Source organism: Mytilus trossulus, chromosome 8 (assembly GCF_036588685.1).
Source record: "Mytilus trossulus isolate FHL-02 chromosome 8, PNRI_Mtr1.1.1.hap1, whole genome shotgun sequence".
In the NCBI taxonomy this organism is placed as follows: Eukaryota; Metazoa; Mollusca; class Bivalvia; order Mytilida; family Mytilidae; genus Mytilus; species Mytilus trossulus.
Window position 1 is genome coordinate 1,527,412 of NC_086380.1, and position 27,558 is coordinate 1,554,969.

Genomic DNA, 27,558 nt, shown 5'->3' on the forward strand with positions numbered 1-27,558 from the left:
TGTACTAATAAATATTGGAACACAGAAGCTTTTTCCGACAATATTTAACATTCACAATTGATTTACGGATAAAATATACAGGTTTCCTACATGTATATACACAAGTCTATTACCTGTATTACAGTCCCAAACTTTAATGTTACCATTCTGATGACCAGTGGCTAGTAGCAGACCCTCGTCTACTTTCAAATGTTTCCACGTCAAAGTATTATCTCCTTTTGTAGAACCAGATCCAAAGGCAACGGACCAAACAACTTCAACCCCATCTAAAATTCTAGTTGGTCTCTGTTCATTCTGTTGTTGTAAATTTCCATCTAAATGTAACGTTACATTCTCTGCGTCTTCATATAATAATATATCCTCATTTAACACTCTGTGTGTGGAAATAAAATAAAATTATATAAAATCAATCATCAAATTAAATGTTATAACAATATAGGAATACCTTTAAAGACGAAGGGAAGGATTATGGTCTCAATAACTTTGTTGAACCCTGGTCATAGAGCCAGTCCTGAAATAGCATCATTATAATCATTGATAATTGGTTGCTTACTGCCATACTTGACATTTTCTGTATTTTGAGATTATGAGTTGCAAGTAGTTCTTTGATAGATTTTGTCTAATTTATTGACTCATGACAATCTAGAGCTTTGTTTATTGTACATGCACCTAATTATATAAACATTGTTGACGTTTGTATTTTGATCTCTAAAGGTTTTTTGGTTGCTTACATCCGCAAAGAGATATTGACATAAAGGAAGTGCAAATTGAGTGTATCTTTTTGATTGCATTAAACTATTCTCATTTTCTTTCTAGATCTATATCTGGCCCTAAACAAAAATGTATACTGGTTCTGTGACAATGGACGTCATACAACTATTCATCAGAGAACAAAATCTTGGATGTAAACAACTAAAACTAGGTCATCATAGCTGATTTTTCATGTTTTCTTTGAACTACACATACCGGTACATGTATATAATATTAATCACTCACATTTTGTTTTCTCTGTTATCCCAGGGTACCAGTTCAACCTTTCCTCCACCACATGGCCAAGCAAAATAAGTATTATCTGGTGACCAGGCACAAGTCTTGGCACCTGACGGGGACCTGGTGGTTCTATGGGTTATAGGTAATGTAAGGGGATGTAACTGTACATCCGTCTGCTTGAGACGTTCTAAAAATAAAAATAAACATGATTAATTTGTCTGCCTCATGTCCTCTGTATTCTACTTGAAACAAGCATTATTTTTTTTAATGTGGAATAACTTTGAATTCTGGAAAATTGATAAGAAAAGTATGATGAAAACTAAATAGGGTTGCATGCGCACATGGCTCTTAGTTCATACTGAAATATCAGTGAAAGTAAAATTAACCTCTAAGCAGTGTATGCATGCTTAACTCTGTTTAAGGTTTAGTTTTCACCATTCATTCTTTTCTATCAATTTTCAGAATTCAAATTATTCCAGATTTTAAGAATTCCTTGTTTTGAGACGTTCCAAAATTTAAAAAAAACCATGAACATGTGATTCAAATGTACAAAAAAGCAGTTCTATAATATAAGTTAGTTTGTAGTTCACGCTGGACTATGAATAATCTTTTATTAAATTGACTTTGTTATACAAGTATATAAGGTCACACTGATCACACAACTGATAAGCCTAGGACAAGGACAATCACTTGTGGTCCAGTCATTAAACAAATAGAACTTTGACCTCAAATTATTTTCCATTTGAGTTTGGTGTTAACATTCAGGTAAGTCAAATAATATATGTATCCATTGCTCTGTAAACAATGGTAAATGTCTGTGTATTAAACATGTGTATAACACTAAAATTGGTACATACAAAAGAGAAACTGGTACTCTTTCCTAATATTACACCCCAAAAACTTAAACCCTCTAAAACCAAAAACCATGATAACCAGAGTTTTTGAAAAGTGGCAGTCCTCAGGATTTTGCATAGGACTGACACAATTTTAGTATTTTCAATAGAATTAATAGTGAGGACCAGCAGATTTTCTCCAAGAACCATCAAGGAAAAAAAGATTCCGCGAAATTCTGAATAACCACTCTAAAATTCTAATCCCTCACATGCACACCAATATCTCCATTCCTCCTCCCCACGTACACACCAAAATCTGAAAGCCTCCACCTCAATTACACATTAAAATCTTATACCCTCCTCCCCACATACAACCCAAAAACTTAAACCCTGTCCTCCTTGTATACCCATTTTAAAACCTTAAACCCTCCACCTCACTTCATGTACTTGCACATCAAAAACTTAAACCCTCCAACTCACTTGCACATCAAAAACTTAAACCCTCCAACTCACTTGCATATCGAAAACTTAAACCCTCCAACTCACTTGCACATCAAAAACTTAAACCCTCCACCTCAACTGCCAATTAAAATCTTATACCCTCCTCCCAAAATACAACCCAAAAACTTAAATCCTGTCCTCCTTATACCCATTTTAAAACCTTAAACCCTCCACCTCACTTCATGCACTTGCACATCAAAAACTAAAACCCTCCAACTCACTTGCACATCAAAAACTTAAACCCTCCAACTCACTTGCACATCAAAATCTTAAACCCTCTTCCCAACATACAACCCAAACATGCCAAAAACTTAAACTCTGTCCTCCTTATACCCATTTGAAAACCTAAAACCCTCCACCTCATTTGCACATCAAAATCATATACTCTCCTCCCTACATACACCACAAATACTATCCCTACTGTTTCCCTAAGTTATGGCTGTTTTAGATAATTTTAACATTTTTAATATATATATGCACATGTATGCATGGTGTAATATATGTTAACTGCAAAGCATAGGGGCAATAACACTGTAAACTTTCTGATGCAATATCAGACACAATGCAGTTATATAATCAAATAACATGTACACAGTACATGTATAAGTACAAGATTTAAATAAACAAAACAAAATACACACAAACACATACATACACAAACATAAGATACTCAATAAAGTATTTACCTCCTGTATCTCCTTTAAGAAAACTTGTCCTGGTCATTTTTTAAATTTCTCAACAAATGTACTCTTTACATGTAACTTTTTATAAACAATAACAACCTAATTCAGATAAAACACATATGACCTTGACACTGATCAGACAGAACCCACATGACATCGTTTGACTTTTATAAGTACTAAGATAATACCAGTTTTATCAATGAAGTAGGTATTATTTTTATTAATGAACAATCCTTTACGGTTTTCTTGTTAGTAAACATACATACAGTTTTGACAGTTGTCCATCCCATGGCCATAACAATAAAATTAGATTTATATTTTTGGATATAAAAAAAGATGTGGTATGATTGCCATTGAGACAACTCTCCACAAGAGACCAAAATGACACAGAAATTTACAAGTATAATACACTGTACTGCCTTCAACAATAAGCAAAGCATACCACATTATGAGTCAGCTATAAAAGGCACTGATATGACAATTCAAACAAGAAAACTAACAATGTTTCTAAGAAGTTTGATGGTAGTGATTGAATGTCTGTAGAAATAGACACTACATGTAGGTATAGTAGATTTGCCAGCACGAAGATCAAGAAAATGATGTATACAATTCTGCATAATTATTCTAAAAGTCTAAAAATATATCTAGATATAGGAAGATGTGGTATGAGTACCAATGAGACAACTCTCCATCCAAGTAACAATTTATAATAGTAAACAATTATAGGTCAAGGTACAGCCTTCAACACAGAGCTTTGGCTAACAACCAACAGCAACTATAAAAGGGTCCTAATATATATTTAAAGAACACGTCAAATATCATATTTATTTTCCTTATGATAACTGATTATGAAAATATATCTTACTTCATCCCTCCCTGTCTATGAATGTTGGCCAACTGACAATTCGATTACTCCAGGTCTTTACACTGAGTAAGTTTGAAAATAGTAGGTAGACTGATATCTTAGTTTTATTTGACAATCATAGGTAAAGTTACTGATACATGTACATATAAGTTAGTTTGACAATACTATGTAAACTTACTAATATCATCAGAATCTATACACTGGAACCCAGAAGGTCTTGAAGAGGTGGTTCTCATTTATTAAGTTCTACTGTTTTATCCAATGATCTGAAATCATACAATGTTCAAATTTGTAAAAAAGTACTTCTAAGATGTACTGTACATATTAAATGTCATGAAAAAAATGCTTCTTACATTGAATGTACATGATGTATATATTACTTAGGCCATGGGAAAATAATTGATGGTTTCCCCTAACCCGACCGGGTCATTCTTTAACCATGTTAACCGCCGGGTCATTAAATTTTTCTGTGAAATATTGGTCTTTGAAACTTGGAGTTTTTGCTGAAGACAGTTACAAAAGGCGCAAATATTTTAAAGCTTTGAATGGCATGAATAGTCAAAATATATAATGTATACATACAAGTTGGGAATACTACATGTATCTTTATTCTGTCCCTATCATGAACATGATGAATGATGATTATTAAACTGTTGCTATTTTAAATCATATATATATATAATAATTAACTGTCATCATGGTCATGACTGTATATATATTACCACTCTCAAAATAAACAAAAGATACACATAGTATCCTGTTTCAAGATATATTTATATGTACATATTATTTATAATTATCATATATTTAGTAGTTGTTTGTGTAACACAATCAATGGGAATCTGCTGTTATAAAAATTATGAGCTACAAAAAGTAACCTGAGAAAAATTGTTAGACATGTCAAACATTTTTTGTCAAAACTTGAAAATTTTAGGGAATGTAAAAAAACCTTACATGCACTTATACCATGTATACAAGTAATTTTCAATAAAAATTAAGAGAAGATTAATCATTGTTAATCAAACATAATGTAAACAAAACAAAATTTACTAATTTATTTACGTCACATGTACTTAACATATATATTGTAATTTACTTTTATTATAGCTTGCTATTCAGCATGAGCCAAGGCACTGTGTTGAAGGTCATACTTAGACCTATAATGGTTTACTTATTACAAATTGTGACTTGAATGGAGAGTTGTCTCATTGGCATTCTTGCCACTATCTTCTTATATCTACATTTATTTGCAACTGTGACTGATATCCAGAGGCGGACTTGCCTCCTCTTTTTTTACTGTGAAAAAATTATTTGATTATATAGGGAATCACTGGAGCATGACTGAATCAGTCCCACTCTCATCTGCTCTTAGGTAGTACTAGTCAGTGGTCCCCACATACATGTATGAAAATGTCTGGTTTCACCACTTTTAAAGGGTTCCAACTGAATGTCCCCATTCAAATGCATTGATCATCCAAAAAAGCAATCCGGATTCCCGCTCCCCACCCCATCCCACCTTGTATCTGCCACTACACATTTATTGGTATGTGTTAATCAAAATAATTACCCTTCGATGTCTAGCCTAAGTTTAATATTATACTACTAAAAAAAGAGTAAAGATTTTTCAAAGATAATTGAACAAATAGTGTCGAGTATTGAACATGTTGAACAAAATAGAAAGTACATAATTATATATTTTTTGGAAAACTGGAAATAGAATTAAAATTATAAAACACTTAAAAACATATATAAAGTAGTGTTCAAAGATTTAATTAATTGAAATGTCAGATTTCGTTTTTATCAAGTTCTGTTTACATGTGCAATGATGTGTGAATAATAAAAATATTATGTAGGTCATCACCTCAGTGTCCTGAGAACTGTTGCCGGTTAAAGTTTGTGTTTATTTTTAAAAGATTTTAGAAATTTCATGGAACCAAGAATATGTATGTATTTTGAATGTCAAGGCTGTTATTCTCCTGATATTACAATTTCCGTCTGAAAATTCCCAGATTCTGACAAAATATATTTTCATTTTAAATGTAAATAATTGAAATGAAAGACTTGTGACTTGAAAGTTTAATATCACATTATGACATTACTTGCAATTCGTTTGTTGTTTAGTGTCTACAGATTTTTAACTATGTTTTATCGACATAAATAAACAAACACATCTAACATGATAACCTGATATCTTACCAGCAATGTTTTTCTGTTTGTAGGTAAATGACCGAATTTTTGATTGATACTAAAGTGTTGATTTACTCATTGACACGTGACTAACTTATTGTGCGCTTCAAATAGGTGATTTTTAATGGTTAACAATCACCGATTTCAGCCGGAAAATTAGCGGTGGTTACCTGAGCGTTTTTTTTATCAGTTAGACGCTTGTAACTAATGTAAATGTATGGCGGTCTCTAACGTTCTGACGTAAAACAAGATGCCAACAAGATGTTGTGTCCCAGGATGTTCTGTGAGTGGTGGTCACAAATTCCCTTCAAATCCTGAGCTGTGTCTAAAGTGGAGGGTTGCCCTAAAAAGATCTGACCCCACCAAAGGTCTATGGAAACCGGGAAAGCACGACATTGTTTGTCATCAACATTTTACAGTAAATGATTACAAGGAGACATTATTAGGTAAATTTTGTATGATCTACAGGTAGTTTATTTGCATTCTATTACTCTTAAAATTATCGGCATGCATTATAATGTCAGTAGTTGGATTTTTAGTGACCAGAAAGTGTTTTAGGGGGTGGAAGGTATACAATTTTTTTTTTTTTTTTTTTTTGTAAAACTAGCAGCATAAATGTATTGATGTATTAAAATAGCTTTGTATTGATATCAAAAGTTACATCAACTGTCCAAGCCTGTGTTTTACCTTTTCTATCACTATAATGTGTAATTTTTTTTATGAATAGTATTTCTTAACACCTGTAAATTAATGTTCAAAGATCATGTATTTGGGCACAATCATTATCACAGCTGACTGACATATTGTTTCTGAATAAAAATATTGTTTTAGCATGAATTTTTGTGTTTTAAAGTTCGTGTTGCTTTGTGGTTTTGTTTTCCTTTTTTAGGAAGACTGTGCAAGTAAAGAGAATGTGAGTACAGCATTATTTAATGATAGAATAATATCCTTATCTTTTTAATAATAATATGATCATACATGTACTGTAACAATCAATGGAAAATTGGGATTAAAATAATTTCAGATAAATAAAAAATAAATTAACTGTCAACTCCATAAATTGATGTTAATGAGACTTGAGAGTTACAAATGTATGTAAAAAATGTAAGTGGCTCATAATTTAAAATGAGCTGTTTGTTATCAATGAGTTGTTTTATTACATGAAAGTATCCACTTCAGGTTTCATAAGGCACAAATTGAAATGATTTAAACCTAAGAAATTGCCAACCAACTCTACATTGAATACATAAATTATAAAAATAAGCAATTATGCATGATAGTCAAATTACAGCTTCAGCTTTGAGCCTTGACTCACACAACAAAGTTACTTAATTTGTAAATACATGTACCACCAATTATAGGTCACACCTGCAACATGGAGACTTGGTTTTTGCCATAGATAAACTTACTCAATGTCAGAGTGTGATTGGATGTGGAACAAAGATTTCTTGTTTAACCCAATTAAATAAAATCTTAATAAGTCTTATTATTTATAAATGTATGTAAAGTAATACATGTATAGTGCTATCCCCACTGCAATATAAACAAAAATAATGCAGAATACATGTACAATGTACATGTAGATGGTAGTTATATTGCCAAAATAAAAAAAAAATGGTTTCCAAGCACATGTGTGCAATATTTTTAAAATCAGTTTCATGCTTTGTTTCCAGGTGATCGAAGTAGACTAAAGGTAGATGCAGTACCATCAGTGTTTAGCTTTCGTCCCAAAATAAATATTGTAAGCCCTAGAGCTTTAAGAATGCAATCTAGAAAAGCCATGAGTGTGGACACAGCTCTTAACCAAGGAGTACAACAAGAGGTTGAAATTGAGTCAACATCAAATAGTACTGATATTTCCTTACCTTCAGAGCCTGACGTACATGTACCCAAGGACATGCAGATCCAATGCGAGTTACTTGGTCGGTATTCGATTGAGAGGTTTATGGACAATCCAAAGGCAGTTTCATTTTATACAGGTTTTAAATCTTATGAACATTTTATGTTCTTATTCCATGCACTAGGTCCTGCTGCATATGAGCTCAAATATAAATGTTCAACCCTTCATCCATCGGATCAGCTTTTTATAACATTGATTAAACTTAGATGTGCCAAAGAAGATGTAGAGTTATCCTTGCTATTTGATTTATCTGTTTCAACCATTGCTAGGATTTTTAATACCTGGATTAACTTCCTTTATTTTCAATTGAATGAATTAAATATTTGGCCATCAAGAGACATTGTTGATAAGCATATGCCAGTAGATTTTCATAGAAAATTTCCAAGGACGAGAGTTATTCTTGATGCTACCGAGATTCCTATCCAGAAATCTCAAGACGTTAACATTCAGAGTGTGACTTGGTCATCCTACAAGCACAAAAATACTGTGAAAACTATGGTCGGGTGTACCCCAAGAGGTGCTATATCCTATATTTCAGACTGCTATGGGGGATCTACCAGTGACAGGCAGATTATTGAAGACTCAAGTCTTTTAGATAATACCAGGTTTGAATCTGGGGATAGTATAATGGCGGATCGAGGCATAATGGTTCAAGACCTCTTTGCAAACAACGATGTGTATGTTAATACGCCTACAATGCTGAAAGGAAAATCACAACTAGAGCCAGAAGAAATTGTGAGGGATAGACGTGTTGCATCCAAGCGTATCCATATAGAACGTGTTATAGGATTAGCCAAACGTTTTAAAATTCTTAAGTCCGAACTTCCAAACACCAAACTGTCATTAAGTAACAGAATTGTATTTGTTTGTTTTGCATTGACAAATTTCAAAAATGCAATTGTTGATAAATTTGCCTAGATTTTCAAAGGGTCCCATTTTTATATTTATATTGTAATTTAACCAAAGATAGTAAAATTGGCCTTATTTTCATAGTTCTAAAGTATACTCCTGAGATGTATCCACTAATTACAAAAAATGTAATTATACTTTTTAACTAATTTTGGCGTGTGATAAATACATGTATGACATTTTCGGTACCTAATGCTCTTATTTCTTTGAGTATGTTTAATTATTTTTTTATCAAGTTCAGCATTATTGGAGGAAAAGAGGGGGGATGTCATGAATTGAGAATTATCCATAAAAAGAGGGGGGGGGCTTCAATTGATTATAAATCAGAAGGGAGATAACAAATTAAACAATATAAAGTCTCAATAATTTTATTAATTTTTTTATAGTATTGAGGCAATATATGGCCTAAAGTGTTTGGAGTAAAACAATTCCATCTTTGGCAGCAGACAACCAACACAGTAGTCATGATTAATTCCAATTTTCTCAACAAAGAGGTCTTTGAATGTGTACACAATAAAATAACAATGTTCTCTATTTGATAAAAATAGTTGACCCTGAATTTGGTCATAATAGTTTGATGATTTTTTTAATGTTATATTGTTATCTTTGTCATATTCCAAGAAAGAAAAATTAACACCTGGAACAATGCTCTCATCTCGTCCTGTATATGGACACTTCACCTCCACAACACAATCATCTCCAATTAAAGCGTCAGGGGAAGCTCCAAGAAATGGTTTGTCAGCAGATATAAACAGTCCACATGGTTGACATTTCATTTGAAACTTTTTTTCAAACTGTGTTATTGCCTTCTGCTCATACATTTTACCATGCAATACAGACTTCACCTTTAAGAACTTTTGGGAACACAATGATTCACATAATTTTTGTATATTTCTCCTTGTGGTAATTTTTGAAATTTCTCCAAATCTAGATGCTGTAATCCTCCACTGTCTTAAATAAAACCATTTCTTATTGCTGGATTGTCCTCTTGACTCCTTTTCAGCCAATTTTGCCTGCTGTTCTGTAACCTAAAATAGTAGTGAAATCAGTATAAAATCTTGACGTTAAGAAATTTCCAACCTGTAAATGAAGAAAGCAGTTTTTTTTAATTTTTATATAGTTAAAAGATCTTAAAAGATTTCTAATATAGTTTATAAGATATATCTCATATAGTTTATAAGATATATCTCATATAGTTCATAAGATATCTCATAAAAATAATATATGAGATATATCTTATAAACTATATTAAGATATTATAAACTACATAAGATATCCTATAAACTATGTAATATATCTTTAATATACACTATATAAGATATATTAGACATTATATAAGATATCTTATAAACTATGTATATGATATCTCATATAGTTTATAAGATATATATATATATATATATATATATAAAAGACATGTAAGATAAGATTTATAAGATAACATAATTGATTATTTTTTATATATAAAGATAATTTATATAGTTTATAGGATATTTCATGAATTCAAGCAATCCTTTTTATTTTATTCAGAAATAGAAACATTTATCCAATCATAAGATGTTTTTTTTATTGAAATACAAGTATTTTGGACCTAGGTACTGAATACACAGTCAAACATGTTTATAAAAGTGTGGAAACTATTCTGTTTTGAAAATTAAGTGAATAAAAACTGAATTATTTAGAGTACAACAATGATCAGTAAATTTTATGGTTAGTGGTACCCTATATGCTATATGAAAGCTGAATATTTCTTATTTAGTGCTTATGAATTGTTAAACTTTAGCGTAAAAATATTTAAGGGTTTTTATAGATTAATATTTATTGTACATGACCAGATATTTTGGAGTTTCCTTGTATTGGCAATGATTTACATATAAATTGATGAATCTTTCATCTTACCAGTAAAGCTCTATCGACCCAATATTCAGCAAATGGTAATGGCAGGTAGGCATGATCAAGCTGGGCAGTCTGAAATACAAATTCAAAACTATATTAAAGAAGCCATGTGCATATAAAATCAAACTACAATGCACATGATTTGAATTATTTTTTAAACATGGAGTTATCTACCTTTGACTAACAAAATTTATATCGATATACTACATACATTGTATTACAGTCAATTTGACAATATGAAAACTCAAGGCTACTTGCTTTCTTTACTTGATATATAGTTTTTTGGATTATTTAATACCAGTTACTTGAATTTACAAGAACAGTGTCATGTTTAAAAATAGAAAGGCAAGGTAAATTTTCCAAAAATCAAGAACATGCAAACTTTTTGTCTTTATTATGTGTATGATTCAAATAGGTTTATTAATATATATGACTATGTGAGTGTATAAGTTGTTAATGTTGTTTATTGTTAATTTTATTCTTTGTATTACCTTAAATTTGTTAATTCTATTTAAAATTAAAATATTTTTCAAGTTTTTCTTGTTAACCATCAACTTCCATTGTACCTGTATATCAGCTGCAGGAAAAATATATCTCAGTGTAAGGTCTTGAGAAGATTGAGAGCAGAAGTTAATCATGGTGTTTCTGACATGGTCTGTAAACCCTTCCATATTTCTGTATTTCTGTGGTCTTGGGTCTTCTAATATTTCAGTTGGTTTTCTTTTAGCCAATTTTTCAATTTTCACTGGAGCACCTAAAATATTAAATAATTAAAAATGAACGAAAACAAGAGACAAAAACTCTAGTCAGAGGCATGGCGGAGATATTTTTTCTGAACCTTGACATGTTTCCATATATATGTTTAACTTTTTAGAACAATAATGACGTAAAACTTCTTGTACTGTTGATTTACGGTGGGACATAAGATATAAAGAAATGAAACTTGTTTATTCTCTCAATTCTTTGGTTATATAAATGGCTTTTACAGACAGTCAGTTAAAAGAAGTTACCATTGTAATATGTCTTTGGTTGTTGAAAAGTTTGTAGACCTTCTGTACATGACTTCTGTATTGAAATTTCTCCAGTATTAGAAAAAACATCAGCCATTAACAGCACTGCAGCTACATGCTTGCAGGTGGCGTTGGGACCCTTTCCTGCTGGACATTCACACTTAGAATTAACTGGGCTGCCAGATTTGTCAAGTTTGATGTGATAGTTGTAAGTTACCTGCAAATAAAAAAAATAAGTGAAGCTTAATTTTAAAAACAAATCAGATGATTTTATTTGAGCATATATTGGTTTGGCAGAGCATTCACTCAATAAAAGTAAACTGAAAGAGATACAATAATGGTTATTGAAAAAGTATTACAGAGTATAATCATGAAAATTGGAAAACATGAAGCAGAAATCAATAACACTTATTTCATCTTAGACATGGTTTGAGTTAAGCCTTTTTCATCTGATTTTTATGGTTCGTTCTTATGTTGTACTGTTATACCACTGTTTCAGGTTAGGGGAGGGATGGGATCCTGCCAAAATTTTTAACCTAACCACATTTTTTATGTATATGCCTGACCCAAGTCTGTAATTCAGTGGTTGTCGTTTGTTTTTCAATCATTTTTTTATATAAACAAGGCTGACAGTTTTCTCATTTGAATTGTTTTACATTGTCTTATGGGATACTTTAATTACTTTTATAGCTGACTATGCAGTATGGGCTTTGCTCATTGTTGAAGGATGTACGGTGACCTATAGTTGTTGATGTCTGTGTAATTTTGGTCTTTTGTGGATAGTTGTCTCATTGGAAATCATACCACATCTTCTTTTTTTTGTATTATTTTCTCAAATAGAATATTCCACATTTAAGTTATAACACACGTTATATAAATGTTATAAGGATGGGACAAAACTGTTAATGATGCAAACCTGTTTTTTCATGGCTGCCCCAACAATACCACTTAGGAAAATACCATCAACAAGGATAAGTACAGAACAAGCTAAGATTTTTTTCGCTTGTAGCAAATCTCTGCCTTTCTCCAATGCCTTTATGTCGCCATTCACCTGCTTATCACCTGTAAAAATAACAACATATATAAATAATATATAAATGATTTTAGGATTTTTAAATGAACATTTACTGGTGACAATTACAGAATTGTTTTAATATGGACGCCACTTTATTTTCAAAATGGTATTTTATATAGTTCGACTAAATCAAAATCTATCATTATGTACCTTGTTTAAACACTTTTAATTTATTTACATTATGAGACATGATTGGCAAATGCAATATGTTTGTTTGGTAACTTTCACTTTAAAATACTTTACCACCATGGAGATACTAACCTGCTAATCTAAATAAAAAATAGCCATCAATTTGCTCTCTGGTTACTTTAGAAAATACCAATCTGTGATCTGCTATAAGCTGCTTATATCCATGTTTTGGCCATTCTATGTCTGTAGCTTCTGGAATTTCTATGAGGGGTGGTTTGAAGTTGTGATTTCTGTCATATGCAACCAGTCTATAAGCATAATTATTAGTGTGTGAATTCAAAATTAAAACAATTTATTTCTATGTAATAATTAGGACATTTAAAATTTTTTTTTTTTATTTGGTTAAACTTTTGTTGCGAAGAATTTTAAAATATTTTATTATATTGATACTGTATCATACAGTATAAAAACAAGGATTTTTTTGCATGTTATTGTTTTGTTTATAAGTTTCACAGGCCCTTGATTCTTTCACTTTCTATCCATGTTATTTAATAATATAAGAACATGGAAAGTAGACCTTCCAACTGATAGAAATAAGTGCATGTGATAAGATTGTTCTATATTTCAACTTAATCAAATTGTTAAAAAAAGTACCCCTTTTAAGACCAAAAAAAAAGAAAAACGATTGACAAAATATCAATTCCAATTAAACAAAATTATACTTCAGACATTTCCGCTTCTTTTGGTGCCAAGTTCATCAAAATCTAACATGGAATACCAAAAAAATATACTTTATATGAAATGTATACAACAACTAAAAATTGACTATTACGTTTGTAAGTTATGACGTTTTTTCCACATACTCACTGTACTGTGGCAGACTTTAAAGTCGTTAGTATCCCATAAAATATTGTGCAATTGACATGATTTAAGTCATCATATACCTATCAATCAGATCTGCCTTTCTGCCTGTGATTACTGCACCCTTAATACTCAGTTCTGCCTTCAATTTCGGGACGGTCCACAGAGGGTATTTTGCCGCCGCCATAGTTTACATTAGATACAAGCGTCTCATTGAAAATAAAACGCACGCGTAACCACCGCTAACGTTTATGCGGATCCGACTTGTAAAATTACGTGATTGTTAACCAATTTTGGTTAACAATCACCGATTTCAGCCGGAAAATTAGCGGTGGTTACCTGAGCGTTTTTTTTATCAGTTAGACGCTTGTAACTAATGTAAATGTATGGCGGTCTCTAACGTTCTGACGTAAAACAAGATGCCAACAAGATGTTGTGTCCCAGGATGTTCTGTGAGTGGTGGTCACAAATTCCCTTCAAATCCTGAGCTGTGTCTAAAGTGGAGGGTTGCCCTAAAAAGATCTGACCCCACCAAAGGTCTATGGAAACCGGGAAAGCACGACATTGTTTGTCATCAACATTTTACAGTAAATGATTACAAGGAGACATTATTAGGTAAATTTTGTATGATCTACAGGTAGTTTATTTGCATTCTATTACTCTTAAAATTATCGGCATGCATTATAATGTCAGTAGTTGGATTTTTAGTGACCAGAAAGTGTTTTAGGGGGTGGAAGGTATACAAATTTTTTTTTTTTTTTTTTTTGTAAAACTAGCAGCATAAATGTATTGATGTATTAAAATAGCTTTGTATTGATATCAAAAGTTACATCAACTGTCCAAGCCTGTGTTTTACCTTTTCTATCACTATAATGTGTAATTTTTTTTATGAATAGTATTTCTTAACACCTGTAAATTAATGTTCAAAGATCATGTATTTGGGCACAATCATTATCACAGCTGACTGACATATTGTTTCTGAATAAAAATATTGTTTTAGCATGAATTTTTGTGTTTTAAAGTTCGTGTTGCTTTGTGGTTTTGTTTTCCTTTTTTAGGAAGACTGTGCAAGTAAAGAGAATGTGAGTACAGCATTATTTAATGATAGAATAATATCCTTATCTTTTTAATAATAATATGATCATACATGTACTGTAACAATCAATGGAAAATTGGGATTAAAATAATTTCAGATAAATAAAAAATAAATTAACTGTCAACTCCATAAATTGATGTTAATGAGACTTGAGAGTTACAAATGTATGTAAAAAATGTAAGTGGCTCATAATTTAAAATGAGCTGTTTGTTATCAATGAGTTGTTTTATTACATGAAAGTATCCACTTCAGGTTTCATAAGGCACAAATTGAAATGATTTAAACCTAAGAAATTGCCAACCAACTCTACATTGAATACATAAATTATAAAAATAAGCAATTATGCATGATAGTCAAATTACAGCTTCAGCTTTGAGCCTTGACTCACACAACAAAGTTACTTAATTTGTAAATACATGTACCACCAATTATAGGTCACACCTGCAACATGGAGACTTGGTTTTTGCCATAGATAAACTTACTCAATGTCAGAGTGTGATTGGATGTGGAACAAAGATTTCTTGTTTAACCCAATTAAATAAAATCTTAATAAGTCTTATTATTTATAAATGTATGTAAAGTAATACATGTATAGTGCTATCCCCACTGCAATATAAACAAAAATAATGCAGAATACATGTACAATGTACATGTAGATGGTAGTTATATTGCCAAAATAAAAAAAAAATGGTTTCCAAGCACATGTGTGCAATATTTTTAAAATCAGTTTCATGCTTTGTTTCCAGGTGATCGAAGTAGACTAAAGGTAGATGCAGTACCATCAGTGTTTAGCTTTCGTCCCAAAATAAATATTGTAAGCCCTAGAGCTTTAAGAATGCAATCTAGAAAAGCCATGAGTGTGGACACAGCTCTTAACCAAGGAGTACAACAAGAGGTTGAAATTGAGTCAACATCAAATAGTACTGATATTTCCTTACCTTCAGAGCCTGACGTACATGTACCCAAGGACATGCAGATCCAATGCGAGTTACTTGGTCGGTATTCGATTGAGAGGTTTATGGACAATCCAAAGGCAGTTTCATTTTATACAGGTTTTAAATCTTATGAACATTTTATGTTCTTATTCCATGCACTAGGTCCTGCTGCATATGAGCTCAAATATAAATGTTCAACCCTTCATCCATCGGATCAGCTTTTTATAACATTGATTAAACTTAGATGTGCCAAAGAAGATGTAGAGTTATCCTTGCTATTTGATTTATCTGTTTCAACCATTGCTAGGATTTTTAATACCTGGATTAACTTCCTTTATTTTCAATTGAATGAATTAAATATTTGGCCATCAAGAGACATTGTTGATAAGCATATGCCAGTAGATTTTCATAGAAAATTTCCAAGGACGAGAGTTATTCTTGATGCTACCGAGATTCCTATCCAGAAATCTCAAGACGTTAACATTCAGAGTGTGACTTGGTCATCCTACAAGCACAAAAATACTGTGAAAACTATGGTCGGGTGTACCCCAAGAGGTGCTATATCCTATATTTCAGACTGCTATGGGGGATCTACCAGTGACAGGCAGATTATTGAAGACTCAAGTCTTTTAGATAATACCAGGTTTGAATCTGGGGATAGTATAATGGCGGATCGAGGCATAATGGTTCAAGACCTCTTTGCAAACAACGATGTGTATGTTAATACGCCTACAATGCTGAAAGGAAAATCACAACTAGAGCCAGAAGAAATTGTGAGGGATAGACGTGTTGCATCCAAGCGTATCCATATAGAACGTGTTATAGGATTAGCCAAACGTTTTAAAATTCTTAAGTCCGAACTTCCAAACACCAAACTGTCATTAAGTAACAGAATTGTATTTGTTTGTTTTGCATTGACAAATTTCAAAAATGCAATTGTTGATAAATTTGCCTAGATTTTCAAAGGGTCCCATTTTTATATTTATATTGTAATTTAACCAAAGATAGTAAAATTGGCCTTATTTTCATAGTTCTAAAGTATACTCCTGAGATGTATCCACTAATTACAAAAAATGTAATTATACTTTTTAACTAATTTTGGCGTGTGATAAATACATGTATGACATTTTCGGTACCTAATGCTCTTATTTCTTTGAGTATGTTTAATTATTTTTTTATCAAGTTCAGCATTATTGGAGGAAAAGAGGGGGGATGTCATGAATTGAGAATTATCCATAAAAAGAGGGGGGGGGCTTCAATTGATTATAAATCAGAAGGGAGATAACAAATTAAACAATATAAAGTCTCAATAATTTTATTAATTTTTTTATAGTATTGAGGCAATATATGGCCTAAAGTGTTTGGAGTAAAACAATTCCATCTTTGGCAGCAGACAACCAACACAGTAGTCATGATTAATTCCAATTTTCTCAACAAAGAGGTCTTTGAATGTGTACACAATAAAATAACAATGTTCTCTATTTGATAAAAATAGTTGACCCTGAATTTGGTCATAATAGTTTGATGATTTTTTTAATGTTATATTGTTATCTTTGTCATATTCCAAGAAAGAAAAATTAACACCTGGAACAATGCTCTCATCTCGTCCTGTATATGGACACTTCACCTCCACAACACAATCATCTCCAATTAAAGCGTCAGGGGAAGCTCCAAGAAATGGTTTGTCAGCAGATATAAACAGTCCACATGGTTGACATTTCATTTGAAACTTTTTTTCAAACTGTGTTATTGCCTTCTGCTCATACATTTTACCATGCAATACAGACTTCACCTTTAAGAACTTTTGGGAACACAATGATTCACATAATTTTTGTATATTTCTCCTTGTGGTAATTTTTGAAATTTCTCCAAATCTAGATGCTGTAATCCTCCACTGTCTTAAATAAAACCATTTCTTATTGCTGGATTGTCCTCTTGACTCCTTTTCAGCCAATTTTGCCTGCTGTTCTGTAACCTAAAATAGTAGTGAAATCAGTATAAAATCTTGACGTTAAGAAATTTCCAACCTGTAAATGAAGAAAGCAGTTTTTTTTAATTTTTATATAGTTAAAAGATCTTAAAAGATTTCTAATATAGTTTATAAGATATATCTCATATAGTTTATAAGATATATCTCATATAGTTCATAAGATATCTCATAAAAATAATATATGAGATATATCTTATAAACTATATTAAGATATTATAAACTACATAAGATATCCTATAAACTATGTAATATATCTTTAATATACACTATATAAGATATATTAGACATTATATAAGATATCTTATAAACTATGTATATGATATCTCATATAGTTTATAAGATATATATATATATATATATATATATAAAAGACATGTAAGATAAGATTTATAAGATAACATAATTGATTATTTTTTATATATAAAGATAATTTATATAGTTTATAGGATATTTCATGAATTCAAGCAATCCTTTTTATTTTATTCAGAAATAGAAACATTTATCCAATCATAAGATGTTTTTTTTATTGAAATACAAGTATTTTGGACCTAGGTACTGAATACACAGTCAAACATGTTTATAAAAGTGTGGAAACTATTCTGTTTTGAAAATTAAGTGAATAAAAACTGAATTATTTAGAGTACAACAATGATCAGTAAATTTTATGGTTAGTGGTACCCTATATGCTATATGAAAGCTGAATATTTCTTATTTAGTGCTTATGAATTGTTAAACTTTAGCGTAAAAATATTTAAGGGTTTTTATAGATTAATATTTATTGTACATGACCAGATATTTTGGAGTTTCCTTGTATTGGCAATGATTTACATATAAATTGATGAATCTTTCATCTTACCAGTAAAGCTCTATCGACCCAATATTCAGCAAATGGTAATGGCAGGTAGGCATGATCAAGCTGGGCAGTCTGAAATACAAATTCAAAACTATATTAAAGAAGCCATGTGCATATAAAATCAAACTACAATGCACATGATTTGAATTATTTTTTAAACATGGAGTTATCTACCTTTGACTAACAAAATTTATATCGATATACTACATACATTGTATTACAGTCAATTTGACAATATGAAAACTCAAGGCTACTTGCTTTCTTTACTTGATATATAGTTTTTTGGATTATTTAATACCAGTTACTTGAATTTACAAGAACAGTGTCATGTTTAAAAATAGAAAGGCAAGGTAAATTTTCCAAAAATCAAGAACATGCAAACTTTTTGTCTTTATTATGTGTATGATTCAAATAGGTTTATTAATATATATGACTATGTGAGTGTATAAGTTGTTAATGTTGTTTATTGTTAATTTTATTCTTTGTATTACCTTAAATTTGTTAATTCTATTTAAAATTAAAATATTTTTCAAGTTTTTCTTGTTAACCATCAACTTCCATTGTACCTGTATATCAGCTGCAGGAAAAATATATCTCAGTGTAAGGTCTTGAGAAGATTGAGAGCAGAAGTTAATCATGGTGTTTCTGACATGGTCTGTAAACCCTTCCATATTTCTGTATTTCTGTGGTCTTGGGTCTTCTAATATTTCAGTTGGTTTTCTTTTAGCCAATTTTTCAATTTTCACTGGAGCACCTAAAATATTAAATAATTAAAAATGAACGAAAACAAGAGACAAAAACTCTAGTCAGAGGCATGGCGGAGATATTTTTTCTGAACCTTGACATGTTTCCATATATATGTTTAACTTTTTAGAACAATAATGACGTAAAACTTCTTGTACTGTTGATTTACGGTGGGACATAAGATATAAAGAAATGAAACTTGTTTATTCTCTCAATTCTTTGGTTATATAAATGGCTTTTACAGACAGTCAGTTAAAAGAAGTTACCATTGTAATATGTCTTTGGTTGTTGAAAAGTTTGTAGACCTTCTGTACATGACTTCTGTATTGAAATTTCTCCAGTATTAGAAAAAACATCAGCCATTAACAGCACTGCAGCTACATGCTTGCAGGTGGCGTTGGGACCCTTTCCTGCTGGACATTCACACTTAGAATTAACTGGGCTGCCAGATTTGTCAAGTTTGATGTGATAGTTGTAAGTTACCTGCAAATAAAAAAAATAAGTGAAGCTTAATTTTAAAAACAAATCAGATGATTTTATTTGAGCATATATTGGTTTGGCAGAGCATTCACTCAATAAAAGTAAACTGAAAGAGATACAATAATGGTTATTGAAAAAGTATTACAGAGTATAATCATGAAAATTGGAAAACATGAAGCAGAAATCAATAACACTTATTTCATCTTAGACATGGTTTGAGTTAAGCCTTTTTCATCTGATTTTTATGGTTCGTTCTTATGTTGTACTGTTATACCACTGTTTCAGGTTAGGGGAGGGATGGGATCCTGCCAAAATTTTTAACCTAACCACATTTTTTATGTATATGCCTGACCCAAGTCTGTAATTCAGTGGTTGTCGTTTGTTTTTCAATCATTTTTTTATATAAACAAGGCTGACAGTTTTCTCATTTGAATTGTTTTACATTGTCTTATGGGATACTTTAATTACTTTTATAGCTGACTATGCAGTATGGGCTTTGCTCATTGTTGAAGGATGTACGGTGACCTATAGTTGTTGATGTCTGTGTAATTTTGGTCTTTTGTGGATAGTTGTCTCATTGGAAATCATACCACATCTTCTTTTTTTTGTATTATTTTCTCAAATAGAATATTCCACATTTAAGTTATAACACACGTTATATAAATGTTATAAGGATGGGACAAAACTGTTAATGATGCAAACCTGTTTTTTCATGGCTGCCCCAACAATACCACTTAGGAAAATACCATCAACAAGGATAAGTACAGAACAAGCTAAGATTTTTTTCGCTTGTAGCAAATCTCTGCCTTTCTCCAATGCCTTTATGTCGCCATTCACCTGCTTATCACCTGTAAAAATAACAACATATATAAATAATATATAAATGATTTTAGGATTTTTAAATGAACATTTACTGGTGACAATTACAGAATTGTTTTAATATGGACGCCACTTTATTTTCAAAATGGTATTTTATATAGTTCGACTAAATCAAAATCTATCATTATGTACCTTGTTTAAACACTTTTAATTTATTTACATTATGAGACATGATTGGCAAATGCAATATGTTTGTTTGGTAACTTTCACTTTAAAATACTTTACCACCATGGAGATACTAACCTGCTAATCTAAATAAAAAATAGCCATCAATTTGCTCTCTGGTTACTTTAGAAAATACCAATCTGTGATCTGCTATAAGCTGCTTATATCCATGTTTTGGCCATTCTATGTCTGTAGCTTCTGGAATTTCTATGAGGGGTGGTTTGAAGTTGTGATTTCTGTCATATGCAACCAGTCTATAAGCATAATTATTAGTGTGTGAATTCAAAATTAAAACAATTTATTTCTATGTAATAATTAGGACATTTAAAATTTTTTTTTTTTATTTGGTTAAACTTTTGTTGCGAAGAATTTTAAAATATTTTATTATATTGATACTGTATCATACAGTATAAAAACAAGGATTTTTTTGCATGTTATTGTTTTGTTTATAAGTTTCACAGGCCCTTGATTCTTTCACTTTCTATCCATGTTATTTAATAATATAAGAACATGGAAAGTAGACCTTCCAACTGATAGAAATAAGTGCATGTGATAAGATTGTTCTATATTTCAACTTAATCAAATTGTTAAAAAAAGTACCCCTTTTAAGACCAAAAAAAAAGAAAAACGATTGACAAAATATCAATTCCAATTAAACAAAATTATACTTCAGACATTTCCGCTTCTTTTGGTGCCAAGTTCATCAAAATCTAACATGGAATACCAAAAAAATATACTTTATATGAAATGTATACAACAACTAAAAATTGACTATTACGTTTGTAAGTTATGACGTTTTTCCCACATACTCACTGTACTGTGGCAGACTTTAAAGTCGTTAGTATCCCATAAAATATTGTGCAATTGACATGATTTAAGTCATCATATACCTATCAATCAGATCTGCCTTTCTGCCTGTGATTACTGCACCCTTAATACTCAGTTCTGCCTTCAATTTCGGGACGGTCCACAGACGGTATTTTGCCGCCGCCATAGTTTACATTAGATACAAGCGTCTCATTGAAAATAAAACGCACGCGTAACCACCGCTAACGTTTATGCGGATCCGACTTGTAAAATTACGTGATTGTTAACCATTTAATCTACACCATTTCTTCTGTGAATTTGTTTACTTACCCCAATCTGGAATACTGTGTGTTTATTGCTTATTTTATCAACGAAATCCACTAAATAATTGATCAAGAGATGAACACACTACAGATCAAAACTTTGGCACGTACTGGTTTCCTGTTCATAGTCCCTTATCATCCTTATCTCATGATGCAACACATTCCACAGAGTAAACTTGGGGGTGTGTTCGTTGTGACCTTGAACGATATTCTCCATCGTGACACTTTTCGTGTTCTACTTTTTTGGGGGTATACTGGATATCACGTTTTCGTTTTTTTTCAACAATAAAATTAACGTTTCTATTCTTTATAAACTTTCTGATTAAATGTTTTACTTTGTTCCCACTAATCTTTATTTTAATTTATTTTTATGTAATATGTTGTTGTTTGTTTTGTTTGGTTTTTTTTGGGTTTTTTTTTTTGGGGGGGGGGGTTCTAAGACCAGTACATGAGACTACTAAACTCCGTTTGACTTTTTTGTGTTGAAGTCAAAAGGAAAACATTCTTCTCGGCCAGACGGGATTTTAGGAAGAATCCACGAAACATTAGATTGCAAAAAGTGTTCCGAAGATTTCTGAACACAAGAGCTCGCTGAAGACGGATCGTTCTCATTATAAAGTTAGAAAAAAATGTAGGATTGCAAATGAGATGACAACCCACATTGATATACCAGTACAGTGTTACAGTGTAATTTTGCATAAACATTCCTATTTGAACTTTTATAAAGAAAGGCTTTTATTTTATTTAATATTTGAATTTTTTCTTCAAAAGAAAATCATTTTGTAGTTTTGTTACAATTAACTGCACAGTTAATTTATTCTTTGTTATATTAAGAAATTGTTAAGAACATATTAAGAATTCCTTTTTCCTTTGTCATATCTTAAGTGACAGATTTTATTACATAAGATCGTCTCACACTTTTTTGTCCAAAATAGGTGTAAATTCTTTGCTAATCAAAATATCTTTGTATACAATATTTGCAATTAAGTTCCTACATCTCCAAGCAATTTAGTGGATAATCCTAATACGTGGTAACTTTAACTTTTGCCGTGTTACCATGGATTAATAAGAAGAATCGGATTCCGATTGCAGTAAATACAAACTATTCTCACTGAGTAATCAGATTTGGTTATTGTCAGGCCTGTCAAAAGACTTTTGCGAACAATTAAGTCTATCTTGCCACAGCTTTACTGATCATAAGTCAATTCCACACTTGTATCTTTCTGGCACGTACCCTCTTCTCAAGCTCTGCAAAATTCGTACACCCAAAAGTCAAGTTTGACACGACGAAAACAAATTTGAAACAGTTCAAATAAAATGACCATATATATATATATATGTAGAGTTGTCACTGACTCAGACGTACTTATAAATATAATTATTTTCTGTGACTGTATATTACATTAATTTGTAGGATCCTTTACTATAGATAATTTAGCTGATCTGTAACAATAACATCTTCATGCCTTATATATCATGTACTGTAGTACGCCGCTAGATTAAAACTGGCGTGGAAAGGTAACATACGGCCAGCGAAAGCTCTTTTTTTGAGAGCCCAGCTGGTCGTGTGGTCTAGCGGGACGGCTGCAGTGCAGGCGATTTGGTGTCACGATATCACAGTAGCATGGGTTCGAATCCCGGCGAGGGAAGAACCAAAAATTTGCGAAATTTACAGATCTAACATTGTTGGGTTGATGTTTAGACGAGTTGTATATATATTGGATCTGTAAATTTGCTTTCGCAAATTTTTGGTTATGTATATATATATAATTATTTTCTGTGACTGTATCTTACATTAATTTGTAGGATCCTTTACTATAGATAATTTAGCTGATCTGTAACAATAACATCTTCATGCCTTATATATCATGTACTGTAGTACGCCGCTAGATTAAAACTGACGTGGAAAGGTAACATATGGCCACCGAAAGCTCTTTTTATGAGAGCCCAGGTGGTCGTGTGGTCTAGCGGGACGGCTGCAGTGCAGGCGATTTGGTGTCACGATATCACAGTAGCATGGGTTCGAATCCCGGCGAGGGAAGAACCAAAAATTTGCGAAAGCAAATTTACAGATCTAACATTGTTGGGTTGATGTTTAGACGAGTTGTATATATATATATATATATACAACTCGTCTAAACATCAACCCAACAATGTTAGATCTGTAAATTATATATACAACTCGTCTAAACATCAACCCAACAATGTTAGATCTGTAAATTTGCTTTCGCAAGCAATAATAAAAAAAAAAATATGATAAGCACCAACAAACGACCACCATTGAATTATTTGATCCAAAATAAGAACAAACAAACGAATGTGGAAAAAATGTAAACTTTACTGACGCCTAATAGACTGGAATTAAGGGCGGACATTGTGGAAAATTTTGGTATACTGGAAAAGGGCAAACATTTTGCCTTGTAACAGACCTTTTACGGACCCAAAGTGACTTGTGGCAGTAAAAATATCAAATAAAGTTTATCCATCTGCCAAATGAGTCAACGGTGTAATTTTTTAGCGCAGGCTCCAGATATTCTCACGCCATATACATGTATATACAAAACATACACATGCCAAGAAATCCTCGCTAAAAATTCCGGTCGACCTCCTACGGCACCCATTTGTATTTTAAGATTTGATTTCATTCAACAAATTAATTTTTGACCTTCATGTACGTGTCGCTTAGAACACAGCCATATATACCAAATGGTTAATATTAATCATCCATGACGTAATTTGCTCTATGGGGTGTTTGCAGAATTTCAACGGAGGCAATTTCTTGGCATGAATATATAAAAGGAAAAAAAACATAAATATTAACTAAAGTTGAGTTAACATTATTTTCAGTAGTACCAAAATTAAACATGCTGTCTTCGTTATAATCTTGGTGGATCCAGGATTTATCAGAATGAAGGGATTGCACTGTCTGTTTTATATAAAGTAATTTTAAGCCCCTTTTAAATATATCCAGCCTAACTTATATAGTTAGCACGGGCACCTGACTAAAATCTTATTGTTGAAAAAAAATCATATTTATACATGCGATACTTGAGCGACCCATCTTTCGGTGGTCGGCTTTGGCGTGGTCAATGTTTATTAAGATGTAAATTATAATTTAAAGTAAATCTGCAAACGAACTAAAACTTATTCAATTTTATTTCAGATCGTGGAAATTACCTGTTGGTAAAAGAAGTATAATATCAGACTTACAATAATGGAGATTTTGATTTGGGCTGTATGTTTCAACCTAGTGTCGGTATCTATATCGAACCAGTTTGATCCGCACGTTTACCCAGCCGTTGGACCTTTCTTTGAAGGCTGGTACATGAGGCTAATTGATTTCAGTACCAATAATAGCTATGGATTGTTATTTGGTCATGTCTTGTCTACACCGTCAACAAATTCCTCCTCTCCCAAAGTACTGGCCTCGCTATTACACAGGAACCATTGCATAGAACACAATAATACCTGTAAGTTATACTCTAGCAACGTCGTATGTCATACAAAGGATCTTAATGTGACAGTCAGGAATGGTCCTGTTATCAAGAATCCAGATGATAAAAGTCCGCCTCATTTTACATGGCAAACTCCGTTTGGTCTCTTTACACAAACTAATAACATAACAACATTTCACTTTGATTTTGGAAAATATATTTTTAGAGGTAGAATTGGACAACCAGTACCATGGGGACCAGACGGGGAGGGACCTGAAGGCTGGATTGATAAACTTCCGTTTGTTCCACTTCACTGGTTTGTATTTAGTCTGAGATCACCTGTCATTCAATATGAACTATTGAACGTACAAACAGGACAACTAGTCGGTGGAACAAATGGCGTAGTTCATATGGAGAAGAATTGGGGGAACTCCTTTCCTAAAGGCTGGATATGGTCACAAGGTGTCTCGCGCCAAAATATATCATTTGCTCTCTCAGGAGGATTAGTATCCTTAGGAGGAATAACAACCACACAGTATTTAATGGGATATCGTAATCTTGCCAAAAATCTCAATTTGAATTATCGGCCAGGGAATGCAATGTTTTCCGCTACACATAATGGCTGTGGTGGATTGTTTGAAATAAAAGTGTACGGCTTATTACATGAAATCCATCTTTCAGCGTCAGCAGATTTGTCTACATTTAGCGACTGCCTGTATGGTCCCGAAATAACCGGTTTCAGACAAGCGTGCATTGAAAGCTACGACGCAATTATTAACATCACAGTGTTTAAGAGGGAGTTTTTGTCTTTAAAGAAAATTGATACACAAATAATTAAGTTTTCGGCACTAGAATTTGGTGGAACGTACACATGTAACGGGCAATGCCAAGGATGAATCTTGATTTACTTGCATGAAATATCAAAGCATCTAGTTGCGTTATGGAGAAGTGTACGTTAATGGACAGTATTTTGGAATTGTAGGAAATTCGGACCGAACTGCATCTGAAAATTGAAAAGATGTGATATTGATATTTAAAAAATGAGTTAAAGAATTAGAAATGTGTTAGTCGACCATGATAAATATGCCATCCTTCAAATGCATTAATCGTCAAAAAAGGGGGGATTCCCCCCTCTACCCCACCTTAACTCCCCAAACCCCTGGATCCGCCACTGAATGAAGGCCCCGAAATTAAAAGTGTAACACAATAGCAACGAACGACAACCATTGAATAGCAGGCTCCTGACTAAGAAAAGATGCATTAATTCTCTCGTATTGATTACTTATCTGAGGATGGTAAAAAGTAAAAACACAAAAATACCGAACTCCGAGGAAAATTCAAAAAGGAAAATCAAAAATCAAAAGGCAAAATCAAAAGTCCAAACACATCAAACGAATGGGCAACAACTGTCATACTCCTGACTTGGCACAGGCATTTTCTAATGTAGAAAATGGTGGATTGAACCTGGTTTTATAGCTAGCTAAACCTCTCACTTATATGACAGTCGCATCAAATTCCATTAAATTGTCAACGATGCATGAACTAAACAAACATACTCAAAGAGTAAAAATGTCAAAAATAGGGGTACACTAGTCAATATTGTGTTATCATCTTAATATCTCTACATAAACAACAAATGTAACAAAGAAGCACAAAAAGGCATACATTAATTTAACATTCTCATTTTGCTTTTCTTATACGGCTGAATTTATCTATGTAAAGTCATAATGATAGAAGGTTTCATTACTGGTTTAAAAATGCGCGTATGAAATTCGCACAGGTAGACATAAAAATAATTTTGTCGTATGACGGCATACATAAATGAAGACTTACGTAAAGTTTATATAACAAAAACAGACTTAACAGTAAAAGTAATAATAATAAATAAAATAATGGTGTGCTTTAAAGTATGACGGGATACATAAGTACAGTTTCACGTCAAATACGCTGAATTTATCTATGTAAAGTCTACCCATAAATGATAGAAGGTTTTTATGACTGGTGTAAAATAGC

The 27,558-nt window shown here is 32.0% G+C and overlaps 7 protein-coding genes across 10 annotated transcripts in view; 4 read left to right on the forward strand and 3 right to left on the reverse strand.

The window, feature by feature from the left end:
* The window catches only part of LOC134728090 (WD repeat and SOCS box-containing protein 1-like), a 30,292-nt gene extending 8,019 nt beyond the window's left edge, over positions 1-22,273 (reverse strand). For 2 of the 4 annotated variants that reach the window (XR_010108768.1, XM_063592495.1), the window contains exons 1-4: positions 6,069-6,155; positions 4,051-4,138; positions 997-1,177; positions 114-373 (exon numbers count right to left, since the gene is read on the reverse strand). Coding sequence is in view for 3 of the 4 variants with exons in the window: in XM_063592495.1 (XP_063448565.1) it covers positions 114-373; positions 997-1,177; positions 4,051-4,108 (499 nt within the window). In the remaining variant the exon portion in view is untranslated. Of the gene's footprint in view, positions 1-113; positions 374-996; positions 1,178-3,010; positions 3,130-4,050; positions 4,139-6,068; positions 6,156-22,118 lie in introns of those variants that run through there. The other 2 variants (XM_063592496.1, XM_063592498.1) reach the window with 2 other exon arrangements.
* Positions 1-27,558, forward strand: part of LOC134728098 (uncharacterized) — a 313,423-nt gene that overhangs the window by 24,477 nt on the left and 261,388 nt on the right. The window lies entirely within an intron of this gene.
* LOC134728092 (uncharacterized) lies at positions 5,731-26,633 on the forward strand. The gene is made up of 2 exons (XM_063592499.1): positions 5,731-5,815; positions 25,275-26,633. Exon 2 carries the CDS (start codon positions 25,326-25,328, stop codon positions 26,439-26,441), a length of 1,116 nt encoding a protein of 371 aa, XP_063448569.1. The 5' UTR covers positions 5,731-5,815; positions 25,275-25,325; the 3' UTR covers positions 26,442-26,633.
* Positions 6,310-9,164, forward strand: LOC134681510 (uncharacterized). Its single transcript, XM_063541148.1, has 2 exons — positions 6,310-6,505; positions 7,733-9,164. The coding sequence occupies exons 1-2, from the start codon at positions 6,310-6,312 to the stop codon at positions 8,875-8,877; spliced, it is 1,341 nt and encodes a 446-aa protein (XP_063397218.1). The 3' UTR covers positions 8,878-9,164.
* Positions 9,249-14,116, reverse strand: LOC134681511 (uncharacterized). The gene is made up of 7 exons (XM_063541149.1): positions 13,923-14,116; positions 13,111-13,286; positions 12,691-12,836; positions 11,775-11,991; positions 11,331-11,518; positions 10,768-10,836; positions 9,249-9,896 (listed from the first exon to the last, which is right to left on the reverse strand). Exons 1-7 carry the CDS (start codon positions 14,024-14,026, stop codon positions 9,249-9,251), a joined length of 1,548 nt encoding a protein of 515 aa, XP_063397219.1. The 5' UTR covers positions 14,027-14,116.
* On the forward strand, positions 14,259-17,112 carry LOC134681512 (uncharacterized). The gene is made up of 2 exons (XM_063541150.1): positions 14,259-14,454; positions 15,682-17,112. Exons 1-2 carry the CDS (start codon positions 14,259-14,261, stop codon positions 16,824-16,826), a joined length of 1,341 nt encoding a protein of 446 aa, XP_063397220.1. The 3' UTR covers positions 16,827-17,112.
* Positions 17,198-22,076, reverse strand: LOC134681513 (uncharacterized). Its single transcript, XM_063541151.1, has 7 exons — positions 21,872-22,076; positions 21,060-21,235; positions 20,640-20,785; positions 19,724-19,940; positions 19,280-19,467; positions 18,717-18,785; positions 17,198-17,845 (listed from the first exon to the last, which is right to left on the reverse strand). Exons 1-7 carry the CDS (start codon positions 21,973-21,975, stop codon positions 17,198-17,200), a joined length of 1,548 nt encoding a protein of 515 aa, XP_063397221.1. The 5' UTR covers positions 21,976-22,076.

Bases quoted from the DNA above. Each gene is read 5' to 3' on its own strand.
- LOC134681510 (XM_063541148.1), top strand. From the start codon at position 6,310: ATGCCAACAAGATGTTGTGTCCCAGGATGTTCTGTGAGTGGTGGTCAC. The intron at 6,506-7,732 runs GTAAATTTTGTA...CTTTGTTTCCAG, and splicing joins TTACAAGGAGACATTATTAG to GTGATCGAAGTAGACTAAAG.
- LOC134681511 (XM_063541149.1), bottom strand. From the start codon at position 14,026: ATGGCGGCGGCAAAATACCCTCTGTGGACCGTCCCGAAATTGAAGGCA. The intron at 11,992-12,690 runs GTTTGCATCATT...TTTTATTTGCAG, and splicing joins GGGCAGCCATGAAAAAACAG to GTAACTTACAACTATCACAT. The intron at 10,837-11,330 runs GTACAATGGAAG...TTTGTATTTCAG, and splicing joins TTCCTGCAGCTGATATACAG to ACTGCCCAGCTTGATCATGC.
- LOC134681512 (XM_063541150.1), top strand. From the start codon at position 14,259: ATGCCAACAAGATGTTGTGTCCCAGGATGTTCTGTGAGTGGTGGTCAC. The intron at 14,455-15,681 runs GTAAATTTTGTA...CTTTGTTTCCAG, and splicing joins TTACAAGGAGACATTATTAG to GTGATCGAAGTAGACTAAAG.
- LOC134681513 (XM_063541151.1), bottom strand. From the start codon at position 21,975: ATGGCGGCGGCAAAATACCGTCTGTGGACCGTCCCGAAATTGAAGGCA. The intron at 19,468-19,723 runs GTAACTTCTTTT...TTAATATTTTAG, and splicing joins ACCAAAGACATATTACAATG to GTGCTCCAGTGAAAATTGAA. The intron at 17,846-18,716 runs GTAAGATGAAAG...CTACTATTTTAG, and splicing joins GGGTCGATAGAGCTTTACTG to GTTACAGAACAGCAGGCAAA.
- LOC134728092 (XM_063592499.1), top strand. From the start codon at position 25,326: ATGGAGATTTTGATTTGGGCTGTATGTTTCAACCTAGTGTCGGTATCT.